Here is an 18,843-nt window from a genome sequence, read left to right as displayed (position 1 = left end):
AGGCGGAGAACAAACAAAACAAAGGGATCTCACGGGACAGACATACGGTAAAAATATTGCCACACTCAAAAGCCTTCCGTTTTTAGCTTTAAGAGCACATTCTGCTATTTTCATTTTACGAATTAATAAGTGCACTCACAATTGGCTTGAACTGAATGGGGTGATGATAATTAAAAATACTTTCATTCAAGAGAGAGAGCATTCCAGAAATATCTATAACCTCGTAACATTTAAAGAGTACGGCAAGAAATATTTGACGGCATACTTTTGGGCCTTTATGGGTAAAAAGTGTCTGGAATTCGCCCCTTTATGGGGAATAGCAAATACTTTCATTAACATAAAAATTATAGCTAATTTATTTAGTTCTTTTCTACACTTCGTTGTCAGTGTGGCAAAAGAGTGTGTTTTATAATAACAATAAAAGTCTTTCATTTCCGTGTTAAAAAGTAAAACGCTGTCGTTTCTGTCGCCGTTTTTTGTTTTACATTCCAATTAAAAAACAAATTCAGGTATGACATTTCAATATTCAAACCTTTTGTCCCAGGGCTCGGATTAAAAAACCGAAGCCCCACGAACTCTACATTAAACTTGGAAAGGTTAATGGATCCACCAGCTACGCTCAATACGATGATTTTAAGATCGGGATTGAAAAGGAATTCTACAAGTTGAAGAATCTAGGGAAATATTCTGGTGAAGCAGGAGACTCCCTTACAGCCAATAAGAACCAAAACTTCTCCACATTTGGCGATTTTTTTATCTTTTATTGCTTCACTTTTTGGCAACTAGTTTTCACTTTTTAAGAAATTCTTCTTTAAAACAAAACATTTCTTGTTTATGTTTGTCAATACGCCTTCAAGTGAAACTCATGGCATTTAAATGATTTACTTTCTGTTTTATTTTAAGCTTGCATGGCCAAAAAAAAGGGACTTATAGAAAAGAACTGTGTGCAATTATGGACTAAGAAGGCTGTATTGTATTTTCTAGCGACCATAGTAGGGTGGCGGCACATAGATGGTGACCTTCTTGCCGTCGCCCCCGCTGCTGCTGCCGTTGTTGTAAAACCGCCCACAGGGCGGTGGTCCGTAGTAGGTATATGTGCACACGGTGCAGCAGTTGATGGGCGTGGCCACCACCACCACGGGCGTTTTCTTATTGGGATAGACGGGCGGGTAGGGGGTAGGGGCATGGGTGGGGGCGGTGGCAGTGGTCTGGGTGGCGGTGGAGGTGGGTAGGGGGGTCTTACAGGGGCACAGCAAGTTTGAGGCGGTGGTGGTGGGGGCGGGGGCGGGAGTGGCGGATAAGAGGGATCCACCACATAGGTCTCACAGCAGGTCTGCTTCTGGAAGGCCTCCAACGTGCAGGGCGAAACGCAGGAGTTGAAGAGTCCACTGATCCAGTCGTAGATCAAGCTGAAGGTGCGGCCTTGCCGCTGGGTACTATCGTAGGGTCCGAAGGCATCCACCGATGTGTTGAGTGGTGATTGTGCAACGTCCTCCAAGTCCTGCCTAGAATTCCCCGAGCTTTCAGGCTGAAAATCCTCCAGGCGAGACGACGAGTGGTTAAAGTACACATACTCAAAGTTATCGTTTATCGAAGAGGTCCTGGACGAAGTGCCGTTTTGGGGGCGTGGCCCCCAGCGCTGCAGTCTAATCTGTTGCTGAGCACGATGCCGAACTACGGGTTGGAATGGATTCACTTTAATTGAAATGCTTTTAAAGTGGCCCAATATAACATAAAACAAAACATTCCATGTTTCCCCCCTTCGATTTATATCAACATTTTAGCCACATTTAACAACATCCAACCGCATTTAACCATATTAAACAACATTCAACAACATCAAACAACATTGATTAACATTCTACAACATATAAGATTTTTCAACAACATTCAACAACTTTCAACAACTTTCAACAACTTTCAACAACATTCAACAACATTCAACAACATTCAACAACATTAAACATCATTCAACAAAATTCCACAACATTCAACAACATTCAACAACATTCAACAACATTCAACCACATTCAACAACATTCAACAACATTCAACAACATTCAACAACATTAAACATCATTCAAAAACATTGAACAATATTCAACAAGTAATGAGTAAGTAAGCTGTTTAAAAAGTGTAATCATTTAACGCCAAGGTGCTTAAAGTTTGTTTTAAATTAATAGAATGCAGTTTTATTCTCGTGCTTTTCGTGGGTGACAAAAAAAAAGTGTGTGTTTGTTGCTTAAGAAATGTGTAAAACTAACGTCCGAAGAATCCAAAGCCGCCAAAGTCCCCGCCGAAAGCGTTGCTGTTGGCATTGGCACCACCGCCGCCACCGCCGAAATTACCGAAGTTACCGCCATTGGCGCCGGCATTCGCGCCAGCACCACCGCCATTCCCGAAGCCACCTGCATTCGCGTTCGCATTGGCATTGGCCGACTGGCCGTTCTGGGCGGTGGCGGTGGCGCTGCTGGAGGCCGAGTTGGTCACGAATCCGCCGGGTCCCTGCTGGCTGCTCGTCTGGGCATTGGTCTGGGCGGTGGCGTCGCCCTGGCCATTGTTGCCCTGGAAGATGCTCTGGCTGTTCGCATCGCTGGTGGCGTCCTCCCGGTTGCCCTCCTTGGTCACCTGCGAGTTGGTGTTGGCCGTGTTCGTCGAGGAGCCGAACTGGTTGTTGTTCGTCGACGTGGACCCGCTGTTCGAGGTGTAGGTGTCGCGATCGCCCTGCTGCGTGTGGCCGGTGTTGGCGTTCGCACTGGAGGCCTGCTGCTGGCCGGGCTTGAAGTTCAGCGCCTGGCTCTGCGAGTTCTGGCCACTCTCGAAGCCCCCGTTCGCGGTCTGGCCCTGGTGGGTGTTTGTGTTGGCGGAGCTCACCTGTCCGCTGCTGCCGTCCATGGCCAGGTTGGAGCTGATCGAGCTGCTGCCCGTGTTCCCGGGACTCGCATGGTTGTTCGTCGAGGCCTGCTGGTTGAACCCGGGTCCTCCGTGGGCCTGCGCGTTGCCATGCGCCTGGTTCTTGTTGCCCTTCTTCCTTTGCTGGTGGTGCTGCTGCTGCTGCTGGGGCTGCTGCTCGTAGAATTCGTTGCCAAACTGGGGACCACCGCCACCGAACTGAGGACCACCGCCACCGAACTGGGGACCACCGCCATATTCAGGGCCTGAAGGGAGTTCAAAAGTAGTTAATATACAGTCTAACGGAATTTCAAATTAACATAACTATTTTCTCATCCACTCTCAAAACCTATCCTTCGTCTAAAATAATTACACACTGCGTATGAGTTATGTACATACAATACGCATACGCCATGTTGTACACACTTATTTGCTAAACAGGAATTTTCGCAATCAGTAAAAATGTATATCCTTTAAGGAATGTTTAAAAACTGATTAACAAATTACTCTTTAAAATGGCGTATGCATCTACTACAATTATTTTAAAAATGTAATTTGTATATTACATTATTTTTTGAAAATATATGCTTCATTACAATCAATAATCATTAAAAAAAAGTATATTCATAGGAAAGTTTTAAAAAAGATGGCATTTTTGGAGTGAGTATCTAATGCTATTATTGTGAAATATTTCTTTAAATGTTAAATGTTTTTAGTCGTATTCATCTAGAGAGCTAGGTGATTTATATTTATATTGAAGACGATCAGTGATGTTTCCTTTAAGTACTCGTATAGAGGGAGGTTCTATCTTAATAAATTACTAAGCTACCTTGATAAGCTGCCAGACTTACCACCTTCGAATCCTCCGAAGCCGCCGCCGCCGAAGCCGCCGCCGAACTGCCTCCTCGGCCGGTCGAGAGCCAGGCCAAGGGGCCCCAGGCCAAAGGGTCCCCGGCCGAAGTTGCCGCCGGGGTAGCCGAAGGGCACGAACTGGGCCCTCCTCTTTTGCCGGACACCAAACACCTGGGGCTGGCGCACCAGCCGCTGGAAGGGACCGCCGAAGCTCTGGCCGTTGGTGGCCGCATTGCCGCCAAAGCCGCCGGTGGTGGCCGACGTCTGGCCCCTCCTGGTCTTGCCGAAGGCATTCGAGTTGGCCCGTGTGTCGGTGACGGTGACGCCGCCGAACTGCTGCGTGTTCGACTGCGTATTGCTGTTCGATCCCGCCTTGGCGCCCTTGCCCTGGGCATTCACCTGGGCCTGGGCCAGGGTGTTCGGATTGGCCACGTTGCGGTCCAGGTCGAGGTTAAGGAAGCCCAGGCCCAGGCGGAGGTCACCATCGGCGCCGCGCTGCAGGCCGAAGCCGTTCTGGAGATTCTGGGGCGAAAGCGAGGCACCCAGGCCCACGTTTCCGATCCTCACCTGGTCGGCGATGCCCTGCGACACCTGCCCATTGGCGTTCGTGCGGGTCCTGGTCACCGTGTTGCCCAGCTGCAGGCCGCCCAGGTCCACGTCCCTCGTCTGCGCCTGGCTCTTGGTCACCACGCGCTGCCCATTCTGCTTGGTCACCGCCCGCGAGTTGGACAGGCCCTGGGTGTACTCCAAGTTGTTGCCGAAGTCCACCTGCCGCTCGTAGGCGTTCGTGTTCGCCTTCGAGACGGATCCCTGTCGCTGGCGGGGCTGTTGGTAATAGACCAGAGGTTGTGGTTGGTTTTGGTACTGCCGATACACCTGCTGCGGCTGGCGGTATACCTGTTGGAACTGCGGCTGCTGGTAGGCGAACTGCGGCTGCTGGTAGGCGAACTGCGGCTGCAACTGCGGCTGGAACCCAAAGCCTCCTAACTGCGCCTCGGCTGTTAAAAATATGTACAAAAATAAAAGTTAGCGGAAGCATTAAATCCAAGCTAGTATTTATTGATAGCCTGACTGTTCTTCATACTATATACTGTGTTTACTTAACATTATCGCGCATACGCCGTGTTGTCTTTACGTTGATACAATCAGAAATACTGACACAATTAACTTCTAAATGTTTAGACAGAGTCTTAAAACATGCTGTATTGCATTTTTACTACACTGCTCTTCCTTTTAAACTAAACATCTTCCGCAATACACTGCGTATTAGTAATCTTATTGCCCATATGCCGTGTTGTCTTTACGTTGATACCATCAGAAACACTGACACAATAACCTTCAATATGTTTAGACAGAGGCTCAAAAAATACGGTATTGCATTGTTACTACACTGGTCTTCCTCTAAAACTAAAAATCTTCCGCAATACACTGCGTATAAGTAATCTTATTACCCATACGCCCTATTGTCTTTACGTTGATACCATCAGAAACACTGACACAATGACCTTCAATGTGTTTAGACAGAGGCTCAAAAAATACTGTATTGCATTGTTACTACACTGCTCTTCCTTTAAAACTAAAAATCTTCCGCAATACACTGCGTATTAGTAATCTTATTGCCCATACGCCGTGTTGTCTTTACTATGATACCTTCTGAAACTCAAAAATTACAGTATTTTGACTCAAAGACACACTTTCATGCTTATTAAAAAAATGTTGTTTTTAAATAAAGCTGACTTCTAAAACTAAACCCTCCGTCATATACTGCGTATTAGTAATAATAATACTCATACGCCTTGATGTCTTTCATATAAATTTACTATGATACCTTCTGAAACTCAAAAATTACAGTATTTTGACTCAAAGACACACTTTCATGCTTATTAAAAAAATGTTGTTTTTAAATAAAGCTGACTTCTAATACTAAACCCTCCGTCATATACTGCGTATTAGTAATAATAATACTCATACGCCTTGATGTCTTTCATATAAGCTCTGCCATAATTTTTGTATATTTTTTCTGTAAAACACTTCAGTGGCAATAAAAAAATGTATTCTTAATCTTAAACTAAAAGCATTTCGTCATTCAGTATTTAAATGTCTTGATTTGACCACGTATGTAAGCTTTTTTTCTAATTTATTTATTTTGTTATTTGTTTAGTTCGTTTCACGAAAACTGCAGAGCATTCCAATTTATTGCTTTCTAAAAGGTTTTTGACTTTATGCTATTGTCAGTGGCAATGACATTTCATCCTTTTTAGTTGCTACTAAAGCGAGAATAAACAGTGGTAACACACATCAGTGGAAAGTTCCACAAGTTGCCCTGACAGCAGTCAAAAGTAAACACAAATCCCTAACGCGATGCATTTATAATCTTTTCGCAAAACTTGTTCCACACATACCATTTTATTGTATTTTATTCCGCCACAGCTTTTGAGTATTGTTCGTTTTTATGCGTTAGATAGCACAGAAACGAAAGAGATGGATGAATGCGAAAAAGAGATGAAAGTGGGGAGATCTCTAACAGGTTTATCAGAAAGATTTTGTTTATTTAAAATTATCTGACAACAGGTATTGGCAGTCAAATAGATGGAGGTTACTGTCTTCTCTGTCTTTTTCGTCATTCGATTTTAGACAGTCCCAAAAACAATTTTTAATATATTTGGATTACGTTCTCATTAGAAGTTGGAATTATAAACAAGAGTTGAGTATGTTTTAAGACCAATTTGCATACAGATTTTTTCTTATTAACTGTTTTATTAAATGGATTTCTTCTTATTTGTTATCTTTCATTAATTTCGATTTAAAGATAATGAATAATGTGTTTATCACAATGGAAACATTATATTTAAATATATATATTTATAAGTAATGAAAAACCATAAACCCCTTTCGCTTGTCCTTACTAGATTTTAAGTAGTAAATACTTAAATACTGAAATGAAAACGGTTATAGAAATTTTTGTTCAGCTGATATTCTATATGCAGCCCACTGATCCTCCACATGCCTCGTGTTTCCCAAATAATATGGCTTAAAAGGCGGTAAGAACACGGATAAGCCTTTAGGCCTTTGATGCCGCTTCTACCTCTTTACCCATCTCCTTCTTTTCCTGTATTTCCGTCCCTCTCTCCCCATTTGTGAAAGAACACTTTCCACTGTTTTTCTGTTGACAATGCAACGCACGTAGGCGCAAAATCCAGCGATAATTTTGCAATTATTGCTGTAATAACAAAGGACCGTGTGGGTGTGTGTCTGTGTGGGGGCGAATGTGTATGTTGTGTGTGTGTGTGCGTGGGGGTATATATCCTGTCATTATCCTGTCTATGCCCGATTCCCGGCGCCATGGCGTATTTCAAAAATATTTACCTTGCGGTTGACAAACTGCCAGCCAGCACACAATTAATCCAACAAATGCGTGTCGCATCCTGGCTGCGTATCCGTTCTCCTGCGTCCTCCTGTTTTCCGTACACCCGTAATTTTCGTACTACCCGTACTCTGAAAATCCGTATTCCTCTGCCGTACACACGCCGTCCTGCTCGCACCTCAACTGGGTGGCTAATTTTCCGTTGCCGTTGCGAAAACAGCGCACGCAATGAGCGCGCTTTTGGCCGCCGGCCGACTTTTATTGTCTCTCCGCCGTGTTTTTCTGCGGTCCGCTGTTCAGTTTGCTGTTCCGCCGGTTCTTCTCCGCAGCTCTTCCGCTCTCACTTCACTGAAAAAAATTATTTTTTCCCCAATAAAGAAATGAAATGACCCTTAGCACTTAAACTTTTTGTTTCATCGGCAAAAACATTTCGGTTGCATAAAAACCTTCTGCATATGTGTGTAATACAGCCACTTATCAATATGTGTTTTTTGTTCCGATTTATTTACCTATTATTTTTACACCATCAAATAAATATTGTTTTTCAAGGACTTTTTTCAATGTTGCTGAATGTATTTCAACTCTTATTATCTTTTATTTTGTTTTCATTATTTTATATTTTAGTTGACTCATTAAAGATCATTGCTTTAGTTAGGTAAAACATATATTAAGATGGCCATATTCCTCCAGTGTTTAATGTCTTTGTTAAAAAACGTAATCGTAAATGATTGACAAAACAAATAAAAAAAAAGTTGTGAATAATATAATTTTTCTCCGTGTACCTCTCTGGATTTTTCGGGTTTTTAAACACGTTTTTGGAGAGCGCGATTGAAGTTGTTGGGCGTCGGACGTTCCGTTTCGTTCTAAGCCCGTTGCCGGTTTGTTAATCGGGCTTTAAACTAATCAATAATTAACGCCCGACTTGACGTCCAACCGTCAATATGCCTATTGTTCGGTGCGACAGACCCCCGAAATAAAAACAAAATTCTCGTTTTACTCGTTTCGCAGGGGGACGATAAGCAACCACTTTGGCTGATCACTTTTCGACGTTGGTTTTTTTCTGTTTCGATCACAAGTTCGAATGGTAAATTTTTATTTTTTGATTTCCCTTATCACTAGACGGTTTCTCTTTGGGGGGATTTTCGACACGGAGAGAAAGGCTTACTTGATTATCCGGGTATATATTTGAATCACTTAAGACTCTCCCGTCGAACAGAGAAAGCCCATCGGTGAAATGGTGCTTATATAAACGAAGATTTTAATAAATTGATTGGTAGACATTTTTTGTAATAAACACATGCCATTTGTTAAAATAACATAACTGTGTTCAAACAATTTTAAAATATTACAAATATTATACATGTTCCCAAACAAATTAAATATTTTACCAATATTTCTAAAAAATATTAAAATCGTTACATCATTTTTATAATTACATAATTTACATAATTTTTATTCATTTAAATTATTTTCTTTAAAATATTCTTAATTTTGAGAAATTAATCCTTTGGATGTGACTTACAAAAACATTCAAGTGCTTTTAAGTATTATAAATTTCAGCAAATGATGTAAATGTTCTGCTAAATGCCGTATAATAATAGCCAATAAATGTATTTTGGCTGACTTGCTAACTATTTTGAATGACTCTAATTTTTCTGGGTAATTCCCATCATCGACCTTAGCACAAGTGGGCATTCGGATGAATCCCCTGCTCACAGTTTCGGTTTTGATTTCCGCTGAGCATCTGCCACTTCATGGTCAAGTTTTGAACTTCAAATGAACGCGCTGTAGGTCAATTGGAATCCGTTCGTTGGGCGCCACGTTTTCCCCCTCCTTTCCCCATTTTGAACATCTGCCACCCCCCCGTTTGCCACTTGTGCCCCCTTAAAGCCACTCCCAAAAAAAAAAAAATAAAACGGCAGCCTCCGCATTTGGTCAGCAAACAGACAAACAAATAGAAGCATCGACCAAAACCCGTCTTAACTCGCCTCTTTTTTATTTGTTGATGTTTTCTTTTATTGACAAAAGTTTTTAGAGCTCATTTCGGGTAGAAGGGGCTGAAAAATAAACCCGTCCCGAGAACAAAGTGTGCGAGTGTGTGGAATAAAATTAAGCCAGCAGGTTCTAACTAATGAACTTGTAGATACATTTGTATCTTTCGGATGGGCTGCTTCCCTTTATGAATTAATTGAGTTGCTAATAGCGCACAAGCTCAAACCGTGCAGATGTGGGCCGAAAAAAGGAAAAATATATCACAAAGACTTTAAATATTAAATTATTCAGCACCATTAAATGCTGACTGCAACCTGAAAATATATATCAAATTAAAATTTGTACCAAAAAAATATGCAATCGAAACAAATATTACTTCGTCCAATCAACTATATTTGCTTAGATTTGTATATACACAGACCAATTCTCTATCAATAAGTAATTAGTAAGATGCAATATTTAAAGTCATATGTTTTTAAAATCGCTACCCAATTTAAACCAAATTTGAGAAAATCCGTTTAGCTTTATTGTTATTCTTGAAATCGAAATTTTCTCGCATCCCTAACTCACAATAATTCTGTCTAATGCTGTGATATTCTAGCATTTTGGCAGAAATGTTGTTTACAAATCGAAATTTGTACACTGCAAGAAACCAGTGAAGGGTAACAGCAGCAAGGCCAAAGTAAATTGGGTCAACACGCATACACACACACACACACACAACTGCAACTTTCACCGGGGAGAAGGAGACAGAGAGAGAGAGTGGGTGTGTGTGTGTGTGCGAGAAAGAGAGGGCTTAACTTCAGTTTGGTGTTCGATATAAAAAATTGGTTTTTATTGTTATTTCATTTCTAGCGTTTATCGGTCTGGCGGCATCTTTACGCTGACGACTCCCCCATACACCCCTCTCTTTCTGACCGAGTTTCCCCCTCTCTTTCTGGCCAGCTTTTATGGTTCTGCCTTGAACGCGTGAAATGGAGTAGAAAAATTGTTTTTCTATCAAAGGCAAAATATCGCAGCAAACTCTCAAGCCCCCCGAAAGTACCCCTTCCAATATTTGTTTGTTTTTTACCCGACATTCCCCCCTTTTCCATGGTTTCTATCAATTTAATGCCCACAACTTTTCTGGACACGCGGCTTTAACTTTTTTGTAACTTTATTCTATTTTTATATTTTATTTTTGGCTTGGCCCCTGGTTTCTGGTTCCATTTCCCGACGTTCATGATGCCACTTGTCCTCCGAACGAAACTGTCTGACTTTGATTTGTGCTGCTAATTGGAGTTTCATTTGCTTGCGAGGGGGAACATGCACACGGAGTACCTTATAATGGGTACTTTCTGTAGTCCAGAAGTAAGCCCCCCACACGGGCTTATTTAAGTTCACTTCGGTGCAGTGCTCTCAGTGTTTTTCCTTTCAGGGCAAGTTCAATTTAATCACATTTCCACCTTAGGCTTAAACGGGAATTTCTAGTTGACCCTTAAGTTGGGTCACACTTAAGCGATAAGCGATAAGAACATTGGCTGATTTCTATTTATATGCTAGTGTATGGACTAGTCCATACATATTCATATTTGGTGATTAGGGTTTATGCAATTGTTGGCAGACGGATGTGAGACTTGGACGGCCACGATAAGAATATATTATATTTTCTAATATTCTAGGCTTCGTTGTTTCTTCAACCAAAAGCTACATTTCAGTACACTTTTTAAATTCGTTTCGAGTAGGTCGAACATCTTAAAATGTTGATGCTATTGTCCTATTTGCTTGGCTTATTAATTTTTCCAAGTGTACAAGGAGGAATTGGGTTCAATTCAAAGGATCAGTCGTTCTGTGTTCTCCAAGATGAACCAAGACAGTGTGGCTCCTTTTGCCTGGCCGCACTCAACCCGCTTTTCGACCATTCTCGCAATATCCGAAAAAGGTTGGATGAAATCGAGGCGGGTCAGACAGCCCTTAAAGATTCGTGGATGACCACGGCGCAAGAACAAGTAGATCTGAAGTCCGGAATGAAGAACCAACTGCAGGAACTCATCACAAAAAAAGACTTCGCGAATTCAATTAAGGCTCTGCAGGCCAAACTGGATGTGGGATTGAACAGAATGGAGGAACTTAGGACGGTGAGTTACGGATAGACAGACATCCTTTGGCGTTCCTATCAGAAGTGCTTATCCCTGATTATATGTAAATTGCATGTAAAAAAAGCACAAAAGTAAAGAATAATTTGTTCAGCCCCTTAAACATTACTATTTAAATTAACGCTGCCATTTTTCCGGGTATTTTAAAATTTTTACATTGTTTCATCAGAACATAAACTTTTTGGTGCTCATTTAAGATTTACTGCAGTAACCAACTAATTAGAATATTGAAAACGAATGCAATGATTTTTATTTTATCGCCTGTTCTATATTACAGATGAAAATAACAGCCGATGCAAACGATGAACTGAAAATCCAAGTAAATACTTTGAAAGATTCCATAAAAGACTTTCAGAGTCAGTTAAAAATATCCGAAGGTCAAATCAAAAGCAAAGAAGATATTTTAAAGGTGAAAGAGGAGCACCTTAAAAATAGAGATGAACATATTTTGACCCTTACGACTCAAATTCAAGCGATTGAGAAAACAAAATCAGAACTATCTACTCAGCTTTCGGAATGTCGGAAAACTGATGACAATTTACCTGACATTTGTCCCAATGGCAGTCCCAATGGGATTTACCAAATAAAGCTTCCGGGTCTTGAACCCTTTAAAGCGCCATGTGCGACGTCTCCACCTGGTTATACAGTAATTCAGAGACGCATTGACGGATCCGAGAACTTCGAGAGAACCTGGAATGACTATAAATCTGGATTTGGGAATGTCAGTAGAGAATTCTTCATCGGGCTGGAAAAATTGCATCGGATGACTGAGGCACGACCCCACGAACTCTACATTAAACTTGGGAGTGTTGATGGATCCACCAGTTACGCTCAATACGATGACTTTAAGATTGGGAGTGAGGAGGAATTGTACAAGTTGAAGAATCTAGGCAATTATTATGGTACAGCCGGAGACTCCCTTTCAGCCAGTAAGAACCAAAAGTTCTCCACATTTGATCGGGATAATGACAATATCAATGATTTCAATTGTGCCTTTAGAGATGGTGCATGGTGGAACGATTACTGTTCACATAGGTATACCTGTTTATTTATGCTCTTATTAAAACTTCTTACTATAATCACTTAAAATTACAGTGCGCTAAATGGAGAATACTTCAAAGATGGCAAAGGTTCGAATGGAATTATTTGGTTTTCATGGCATAAAAATTGGTTTGTATCACTTACCTTTGTCGAAATGATGATAAGGCCCAAGTCCTTATAAGTCGCACTGTTTAAGTATGAAATATTTTAATATTAATAAAAAATACGAAATCTATACTATACTCTTAATGCTGTCTGGTATTAATTTGTTTTCATTTGATGAAATGGGAGATTTGATAAAGTGATTGAGATTATTTTATAACAGCTCTGCGTTATTTAGGAACATAAATACGGATAAGTGGAGAGGGTTGGTAAGGTATTTTTGGGTGCTTCCAATCCGCCAGAACTCGGAATCCTGAATACGGAATCCCAAATCCGGACCCCGGGAAACATTCATTCAATTGCACTCCCTTTATAAACGATGGGGACTATGCAAGTTTCCGCTTTACTTTTCATTCGGATGCCGTTTGCCATTGTTATTAAATTGCGTATTTAAAAAGATCAGCCATTTTGATGGGTATGTAAGGGAGTTTGGGGAAATGATCTGGATAAGGATATTTTTTTACAGAATTTCACAACATGGAGGCGTTAGAGTGGGCGTGGCCAAATTGTCCAAGACAACCTGTAGAAAAATCTGCCAAGCAGCCCGATATTTTCTTTAGGTATGTGGCTTTGGAATCTGGAATTTCTTTGGAATCCACTTGTTGACTCGTTTTAGTTAAGAGTAGTTTTTAATTAGGTATATTTATTTTAGTTTTTGGTTCAAACTTCGCCAAAAGAATGACTAATTAGTGCAGCTGAGAATCTATACAATCAATTACAGGTTGATTTGGTAAATGATTTTTCTAAGTGCCGTTAACTAAATTTGCGTTTTACGACACGAGTAATAAAGAGTATTTTCATTTTGTATGCCATAACTCTTCCTAAATTCGGAATCTTAATTAATCTATATTTAAAACACTTATTATTGACATTTCACAGGGGACTTTCTCATCTTATATGCGCAAGTTTTTTTAGTTTGGCCTCTCTGAGATTCTTTCTTTTTCCTTGTTTTATTTTCCCGCGACTGATGAGCATTTTATGATAATTTGTTTTGACAAATTTTTTAAGTTGCAAATTTTGTTAGCCGAAGTTGGCGAGATGCAGACACAGACGGAGACATAGATACAGTTGCGGATGCAGATACATTGTGCATTCGGTGAGCCATATGTTTGTCTAGGGTTGCCACGCACACATATGCTGCATATCCTGAAGGTCCTATGTTTGTTTCCAGTTTACTTCTGCCGCGTCTGCATTGCGTCTTTTGTTATTATTACATTTTCATAAATGCAAAAGATACAGATACACACACGAGGGCTCGTTGATAAATTCAGCAAAGTTTTGTCTGCCATGCGGCTCGTTAGCTGCTCGTCCTTCGTCCTTCGTGTTGAGTCCTGCGTCCTTTGCCGTTGTCCCCCTTTATACGCATGAAAAATTGCCTCCAACTGCAGCGCTGAAATAAGATATTTCAATTTTGTATTGTAATTTCAGAACTTAAAATGTAATTTTTGAAGACATAAGGGAGTCCATTGTTTGGCCCCCCCTTCCCCCTCCCCTTATCCCTGCCCTTATCCTACGTTTTGTTTCCGGCTCCTTTTGGTCCCTTTTTCCTTTCAACTTGGGCTCCTAACTTCTTCCGAAGTGAACCCTTGTGTCTGCCGGATAGATGGTTCAATACATACATATATATATATATATATATATATCTATAAAAGCCAGACACAGTCAACTACAGAGAAAAAAATAAATGTATTTTATATTGTTGACAAATAAAATTATTTTTATTAAAAACAATGTATTTTAGAGACTATTTAATTTATAGATAAGCTTTGACCTTTTGTGACATAAAACAAACTATTACAGCTATAAATAAAGCATACATCGCATTCCTCTCCGAACACAATTAGTGATTCTGAAAAGAAAAAAAGGAATATCATTTGCTTGTACTAATAAATATTAATTTGGTGCTTGGATTACATATTTTCTTGCTGTGCTTAACCCACCCCTGCCCTTGCTTAACCCCCTGCCACCCCCAATTGTTGCTTCTCTTTGGGAAATTATGCAAGCAGGCCAAAAAACGACGGGACCTTAGACAAGAATGAGATGTCTCCTTCTTCTCCTTCCGCCGGACTCGGTTTTTGGCCTGTAATAAAGTAGCAAGTGCACCACCCAACCACCTACCTTGTTACAACTGCATAGGCGGCACTTTCGGAGCCCAATACCCTGGAATGCGCCGTAATAAATATAGCTGCGATGGCCCAAGTTCACCTGGCTAAAATTTGCCTAATAAATAAAGTATTTGTTGGTGCTCCCAGTGGATTTTGGTGTAAAAAGTCAGCCACAGAGGATTATTTACAGTACCTTAAGTTACAAAAATAAAATGAGAAAAAAGCAGTCTGAACGAAAAAAACCAGAAAGTATAATTTCTTTGACTATTTTCAAAATATAAAAGAAATTAATCTGATACAAAAAAATATTAGATATAATTGTGATTAATTTTTGGAAATGAGAAAATACTTTAAAGGGTTTTCTTAAGCATTTTGGCAGTATCTTTACTCACATATATACCTTATCCTGTGATTGCCATCCTTTTTGCTGGTTTGTTAGAGGGTCTCTTCGGGGTCGTTTCTGCCCCACTCGCAACTGTCGCACTTTAACTATTTCATGTGCGACGGGAAGCAGCGGCCGGGGGCGGGGGGCAGGGGGCGTGTCATTTGTGGGGTTGCCGCCTTAGGGTTGCCTGCACGGGCTCAAGTTTTTGGCAGCGCTTAAGAACTTAACACACAATGCCAAAATGTGCAAGCAACAAAAGGATGGGGGACTGCCACGCCCCCTGGAGCACAGCACACGCAAAAGTTTGCAGTAGTCACCGCTTTAACCCATTCCACCCCCGCTTTAACCCACTGAAGCCCCACCAGTGCACTGGTGACAAAGCTGGCAGCGTCGTGTGTTGTAGGAAATGAGCCAAATTATGGCAAATTGTTGGCAAAAGTATTTAAAATGAGTTTATTTTCGAAATAAAAACTTCTTGTTGCGAACTTGTGGGCGGAACTTTTGCGGGTGCGAGTGCGAGTGCCCGCCGCTAGGTGGCGCACGCCGATGATGGCAATGGTGAACTGGCAAACTGGCAAACTCGCATGAGACAATTAAAATGCCATTAGACAAGCAACTGCATAAATGAGCGAATCAGTCGAGCGGCCCGGGGCTAAATTTTCGAGTCGAGTTCAGATGAATCCAGGCGAGCTGGGCTGAGCCAAATTAATGGCCAGCGGAGCGTGGAAGCTGTAGGAGAGCGGATTTAAATCATCGCCGAATCACTCGCCAATTAAGTGCGAATGGCAGCGGACTGCATGTTCCACCGGCCCCTCGATTCAACAGAATAATCCCATAATGATACACACAATTTATAAACATTTTTAGCTATTGGATTTAAATGGATTTAAAGCTTGATCAGCATCGCCTGCAATTGTCCTTGCGTCCACGATTATAAATTAAATAAATAGGTAAATATATATATATTTAAATCTTATTCCTGATTCCAGATGCTTATTTATTCCCCCTGCCACTTAAGTACATTTATTCGCACTTAGAACATCACTCAACTGCCCAATTACTTTCAAAATATTCGCACCCACACAATAAATCCAAAGACAACTCGTTGACAAACCATTGACAAACCCATTTGGAGTTTTCCATGGGGCCAAAGTCGCCCTACCAGATCCCAATCCAAATCCGAAAACAGAAACTGCAGACCACACAATTATGACTTGTCTTTGGGCGACCTTAGCTGTAAAACAAAAATGTTGAAAAGCATAACAACAGAATGTAAATCCTTTCAATTGAAATGTTACATTCAAAGGTTCTCCGAGGGGGCGGTTTCACCATCCCAGCTCGTCAGCAGATTTCCCTTGTTTGCTGGCTGTTAAGTTATTGTTACTGGTGCCAACTGGCTTAGCGACTCGACTTGATCTTTTGGATGGGTGGCACCACCGAACCACCCACTCCCCCAACCACCCACTTTTCGGCCCCCTTCAACCCACCCACCCTCGTCCTCGAAATCCCCCCTTCGGATAGTCGTCCTGTGCTGCAGGAGTGAGTACATGGGGAAAAAACTACCTATGAATACAAATTAATGTTATATTTAAACAGAAATTTAAGTCACCTGCTAAATGTATATGTTATGGATAATAACTATTATGATTTAATCAAACAAAAATAATGTCCAAAAATGTATATCATAGCAAAACACAATTCGATTAGAATATATTTTACACATAAATAGCTACTACTAAATTAAAATATTTTAAAAATTAATATTCAATGATAATAGATAATAATTGCTAATTTTATATTTGCATATTGGCCGTGACTTTGGTTTTTCTTTTCCAGTGTAGCCTTCATATTTTCTATTTGTGTGTCTCCCTGGAAGACCCTTTTTGGCCCCTCTTTCTCCCCTCTTTTTCCACCAGCAAATGTGTGTGTGTGTCAACTGGCTTAAAGTTGTGCGTGGATTTGTTTGCTAATTCCATGGCAAGGCATTAGCATAAAATTGTGCACATAAAACGCCACTTCAGCTGTCACTTCCCTATCCTCATCATCTTGTTCTTGGGACTTGCTTCATCATCCTCAGTGTTTGCCAAATCTCATTCGCAGCTCATCAACAGGTGCAGTCCCTAAAAAATACAGAAAGTAACCAAAACGCGAACAGCGAAATTGGACAGCAAACAAAAAGGCAAAGCAGTTAAGAAATAATCCAGAAAACCAAATGGTTAATGCCCTGAAAATAAAAAAGAAATGGCAGCAATAAAAAAAACAAAAGCTTTTTTTAAAATGAAAAAATTCAAAACCAAACAAGTACAAAATTAAGATATGAATATGTAACTTTGAGCAGTCTTTTCTGGGCAAGCTTACTTTAATAAAAACCTTAAGTGTCTTGAGAGCAGTAATTAATTTCTTTAAATTATTATTAATTGAAAACGTTAATAGTTTTGATGTGCTTTCAAGACTGTTTTTCTATTGACCCAAGAAAGCAATAGAGTATTTAGACTGCTCAAAGAAATGAGGCAAAGTGCCAAAGACAAACGAAATGAAAGTGATGGAACGAGCAATGAAGTCCAGGTCCAAGATGTATAGTGTACACTGAACTTCGGTGGAAAAGGAGTCAAGGAATGAAATAAAATAATTCTATATTTATTAATTATTAAACTATTTAATGTTTTGCAGTCCTAAAGAACGAAATTGACAAGTCAGTAATCCGTAGATCACCCCTGTTGAGACTATAATAATCTTTATTTGAGTTGCCACATTGACCGACATTCTTTGGTCCTGCGAACATAATACACATATTGTAATAGTGACGTTTTCCGTATTCCTGCCCCCAAATGTTTTCTCCGAGCGTAATGCTGAATCAACAGAGCTGTCAACTTGGACAATCCTCGGAGCCATTTCGGCGAGTGTTTGCCCGAGCCTAGCGATTGCGTCCTTGTCTCCGCATCCTGGCAGGTCCTTTCTTGCTCCTTCCGCGTCTTGTTCTCCCGGCTGGTAACAAAAACCCAGCGTGAGATAGTTAATTTGTTTTCACTTCAGCAACAAGAATATCATCCACAATCCCCTGGCTGCCCAGCCCCACTTTCACCCCACTTTCACCCTCCTTTTGGCCCCTTTTCCCGCCACTTTCTTTGGCCCTTAGCTGCTCACCACTTTTGGCTCATTTATTTTCAGTTTGACGCCTGAGCGCTGCTTATTTGCACAACAATACACAGCAGAAAGAGTGTCGCAGGGGCGGGTGCTACAGAAAGGGGAAACAGTGAAGGGTGCACTGGAAGAAAATGTTAGCGTAATTAGGTGCTAAAGAACGTAAACTATGGTAACAATATATTGGTAATTGAAGAGCCAATTTACAATCTATATTATTTCCATATTTCTAAGTAAGAATAGCTAAAACAGAAATTTAATTAAACAATTTTAAAAAATATTTTTAATAATATTTTAATTAATACCTTAATTATTCGAATAATTTTGTGAGCACAATGGTCGAGAATTGTATATTTATTTGTCAAATTGAAATTAAGCATGCATAACTTCATTCGAAATTATTAGTCTGGTAAAGACAAGCACTATATTAATTGCAATCATTTTTGTGTTCTTTCAGTGCAGCCATTGAAGAGTGGCTGGCAGCGAGGGGAGGCTGAGAAGTAGCCGTTGTCAAACTTATCAAATGGCGACGCGAAGAAAAAAGAAAAGATGGCACAAATGAAGACAACACAAGGGTGTAGTCTAGAGGGTTGGAGGGGGGGGGTGTGTTGGGGGAAAGGAGGCGGTTCCGACAGGCAGTTGACAATTGCGAAAATAAAGAAGTAGCAGGACGAGGAAGAGGACGATGAGGAGGGCGGAATGGGGGGCAGGATCCTGAGAAGTAACAGGGAGATTGTCACAAAGCAAAATTAAAAACGCAAAAACAAAGGGGGC

General features: G+C 40.8%; 2 protein-coding genes across 2 annotated transcripts; one reads left to right on the top strand and one right to left on the bottom strand.

Annotated features, from left to right (window-relative positions):
• Positions 1 to 980: 980 nt before the first annotated feature.
• LOC108046157 (nucleoporin nup189) lies at positions 981 to 7,966 on the bottom strand. Its single transcript, XM_017125730.2, is given in 6 exon segments — positions 981 to 1,177; positions 1,180 to 1,674; positions 2,265 to 3,158; positions 3,747 to 4,742; positions 7,111 to 7,456; positions 7,891 to 7,966. Coding segments are annotated over 5 exon segments (2,640 nt in total). The 5' UTR covers positions 7,169 to 7,456; positions 7,891 to 7,966.
• A 2,835-nt stretch (positions 7,967 to 10,801) lies between these two features.
• LOC108046091 (fibrinogen-like protein 1) lies at positions 10,802 to 12,518 on the top strand. Its single transcript, XM_017125648.2, has 3 exons — positions 10,802 to 11,217; positions 11,513 to 12,270; positions 12,331 to 12,518. Exons 1-3 carry the CDS (start codon positions 10,840 to 10,842, stop codon positions 12,455 to 12,457), a joined length of 1,263 nt encoding a protein of 420 aa, XP_016981137.1. The 5' UTR covers positions 10,802 to 10,839; the 3' UTR covers positions 12,458 to 12,518.
• The last annotated feature ends 6,325 nt before the right edge of the window (positions 12,519 to 18,843 follow it).

The sequence above is a fragment of the Drosophila rhopaloa genome, unplaced genomic scaffold, assembly GCF_018152115.1.
Source record: "Drosophila rhopaloa isolate 14029-0021.01 unplaced genomic scaffold, ASM1815211v1 contig_3, whole genome shotgun sequence".
NCBI lineage: Eukaryota > Metazoa > Arthropoda > Insecta > Diptera > Drosophilidae > Drosophila > Drosophila rhopaloa.
Note: the sequence above shows the minus strand (reverse complement) of the source record. Positions and strands in the feature narration are given on the sequence as shown.

Coding starts and splice junctions, on each gene's coding strand:
- LOC108046091 (XM_017125648.2), top strand. CDS start 10,840: ATGTTGATGCTATTGTCCTATTTGCTTGGCTTATTAATTTTTCCAAGT. Junction 11,218..11,512: donor GAATGGAGGAACTTAGGACG/GTGAGTTACGGA, acceptor TCTATATTACAG/ATGAAAATAACAGCCGATGC. Junction 12,271..12,330: donor AACGATTACTGTTCACATAG/GTATACCTGTTT, acceptor TTAAAATTACAG/TGCGCTAAATGGAGAATACT.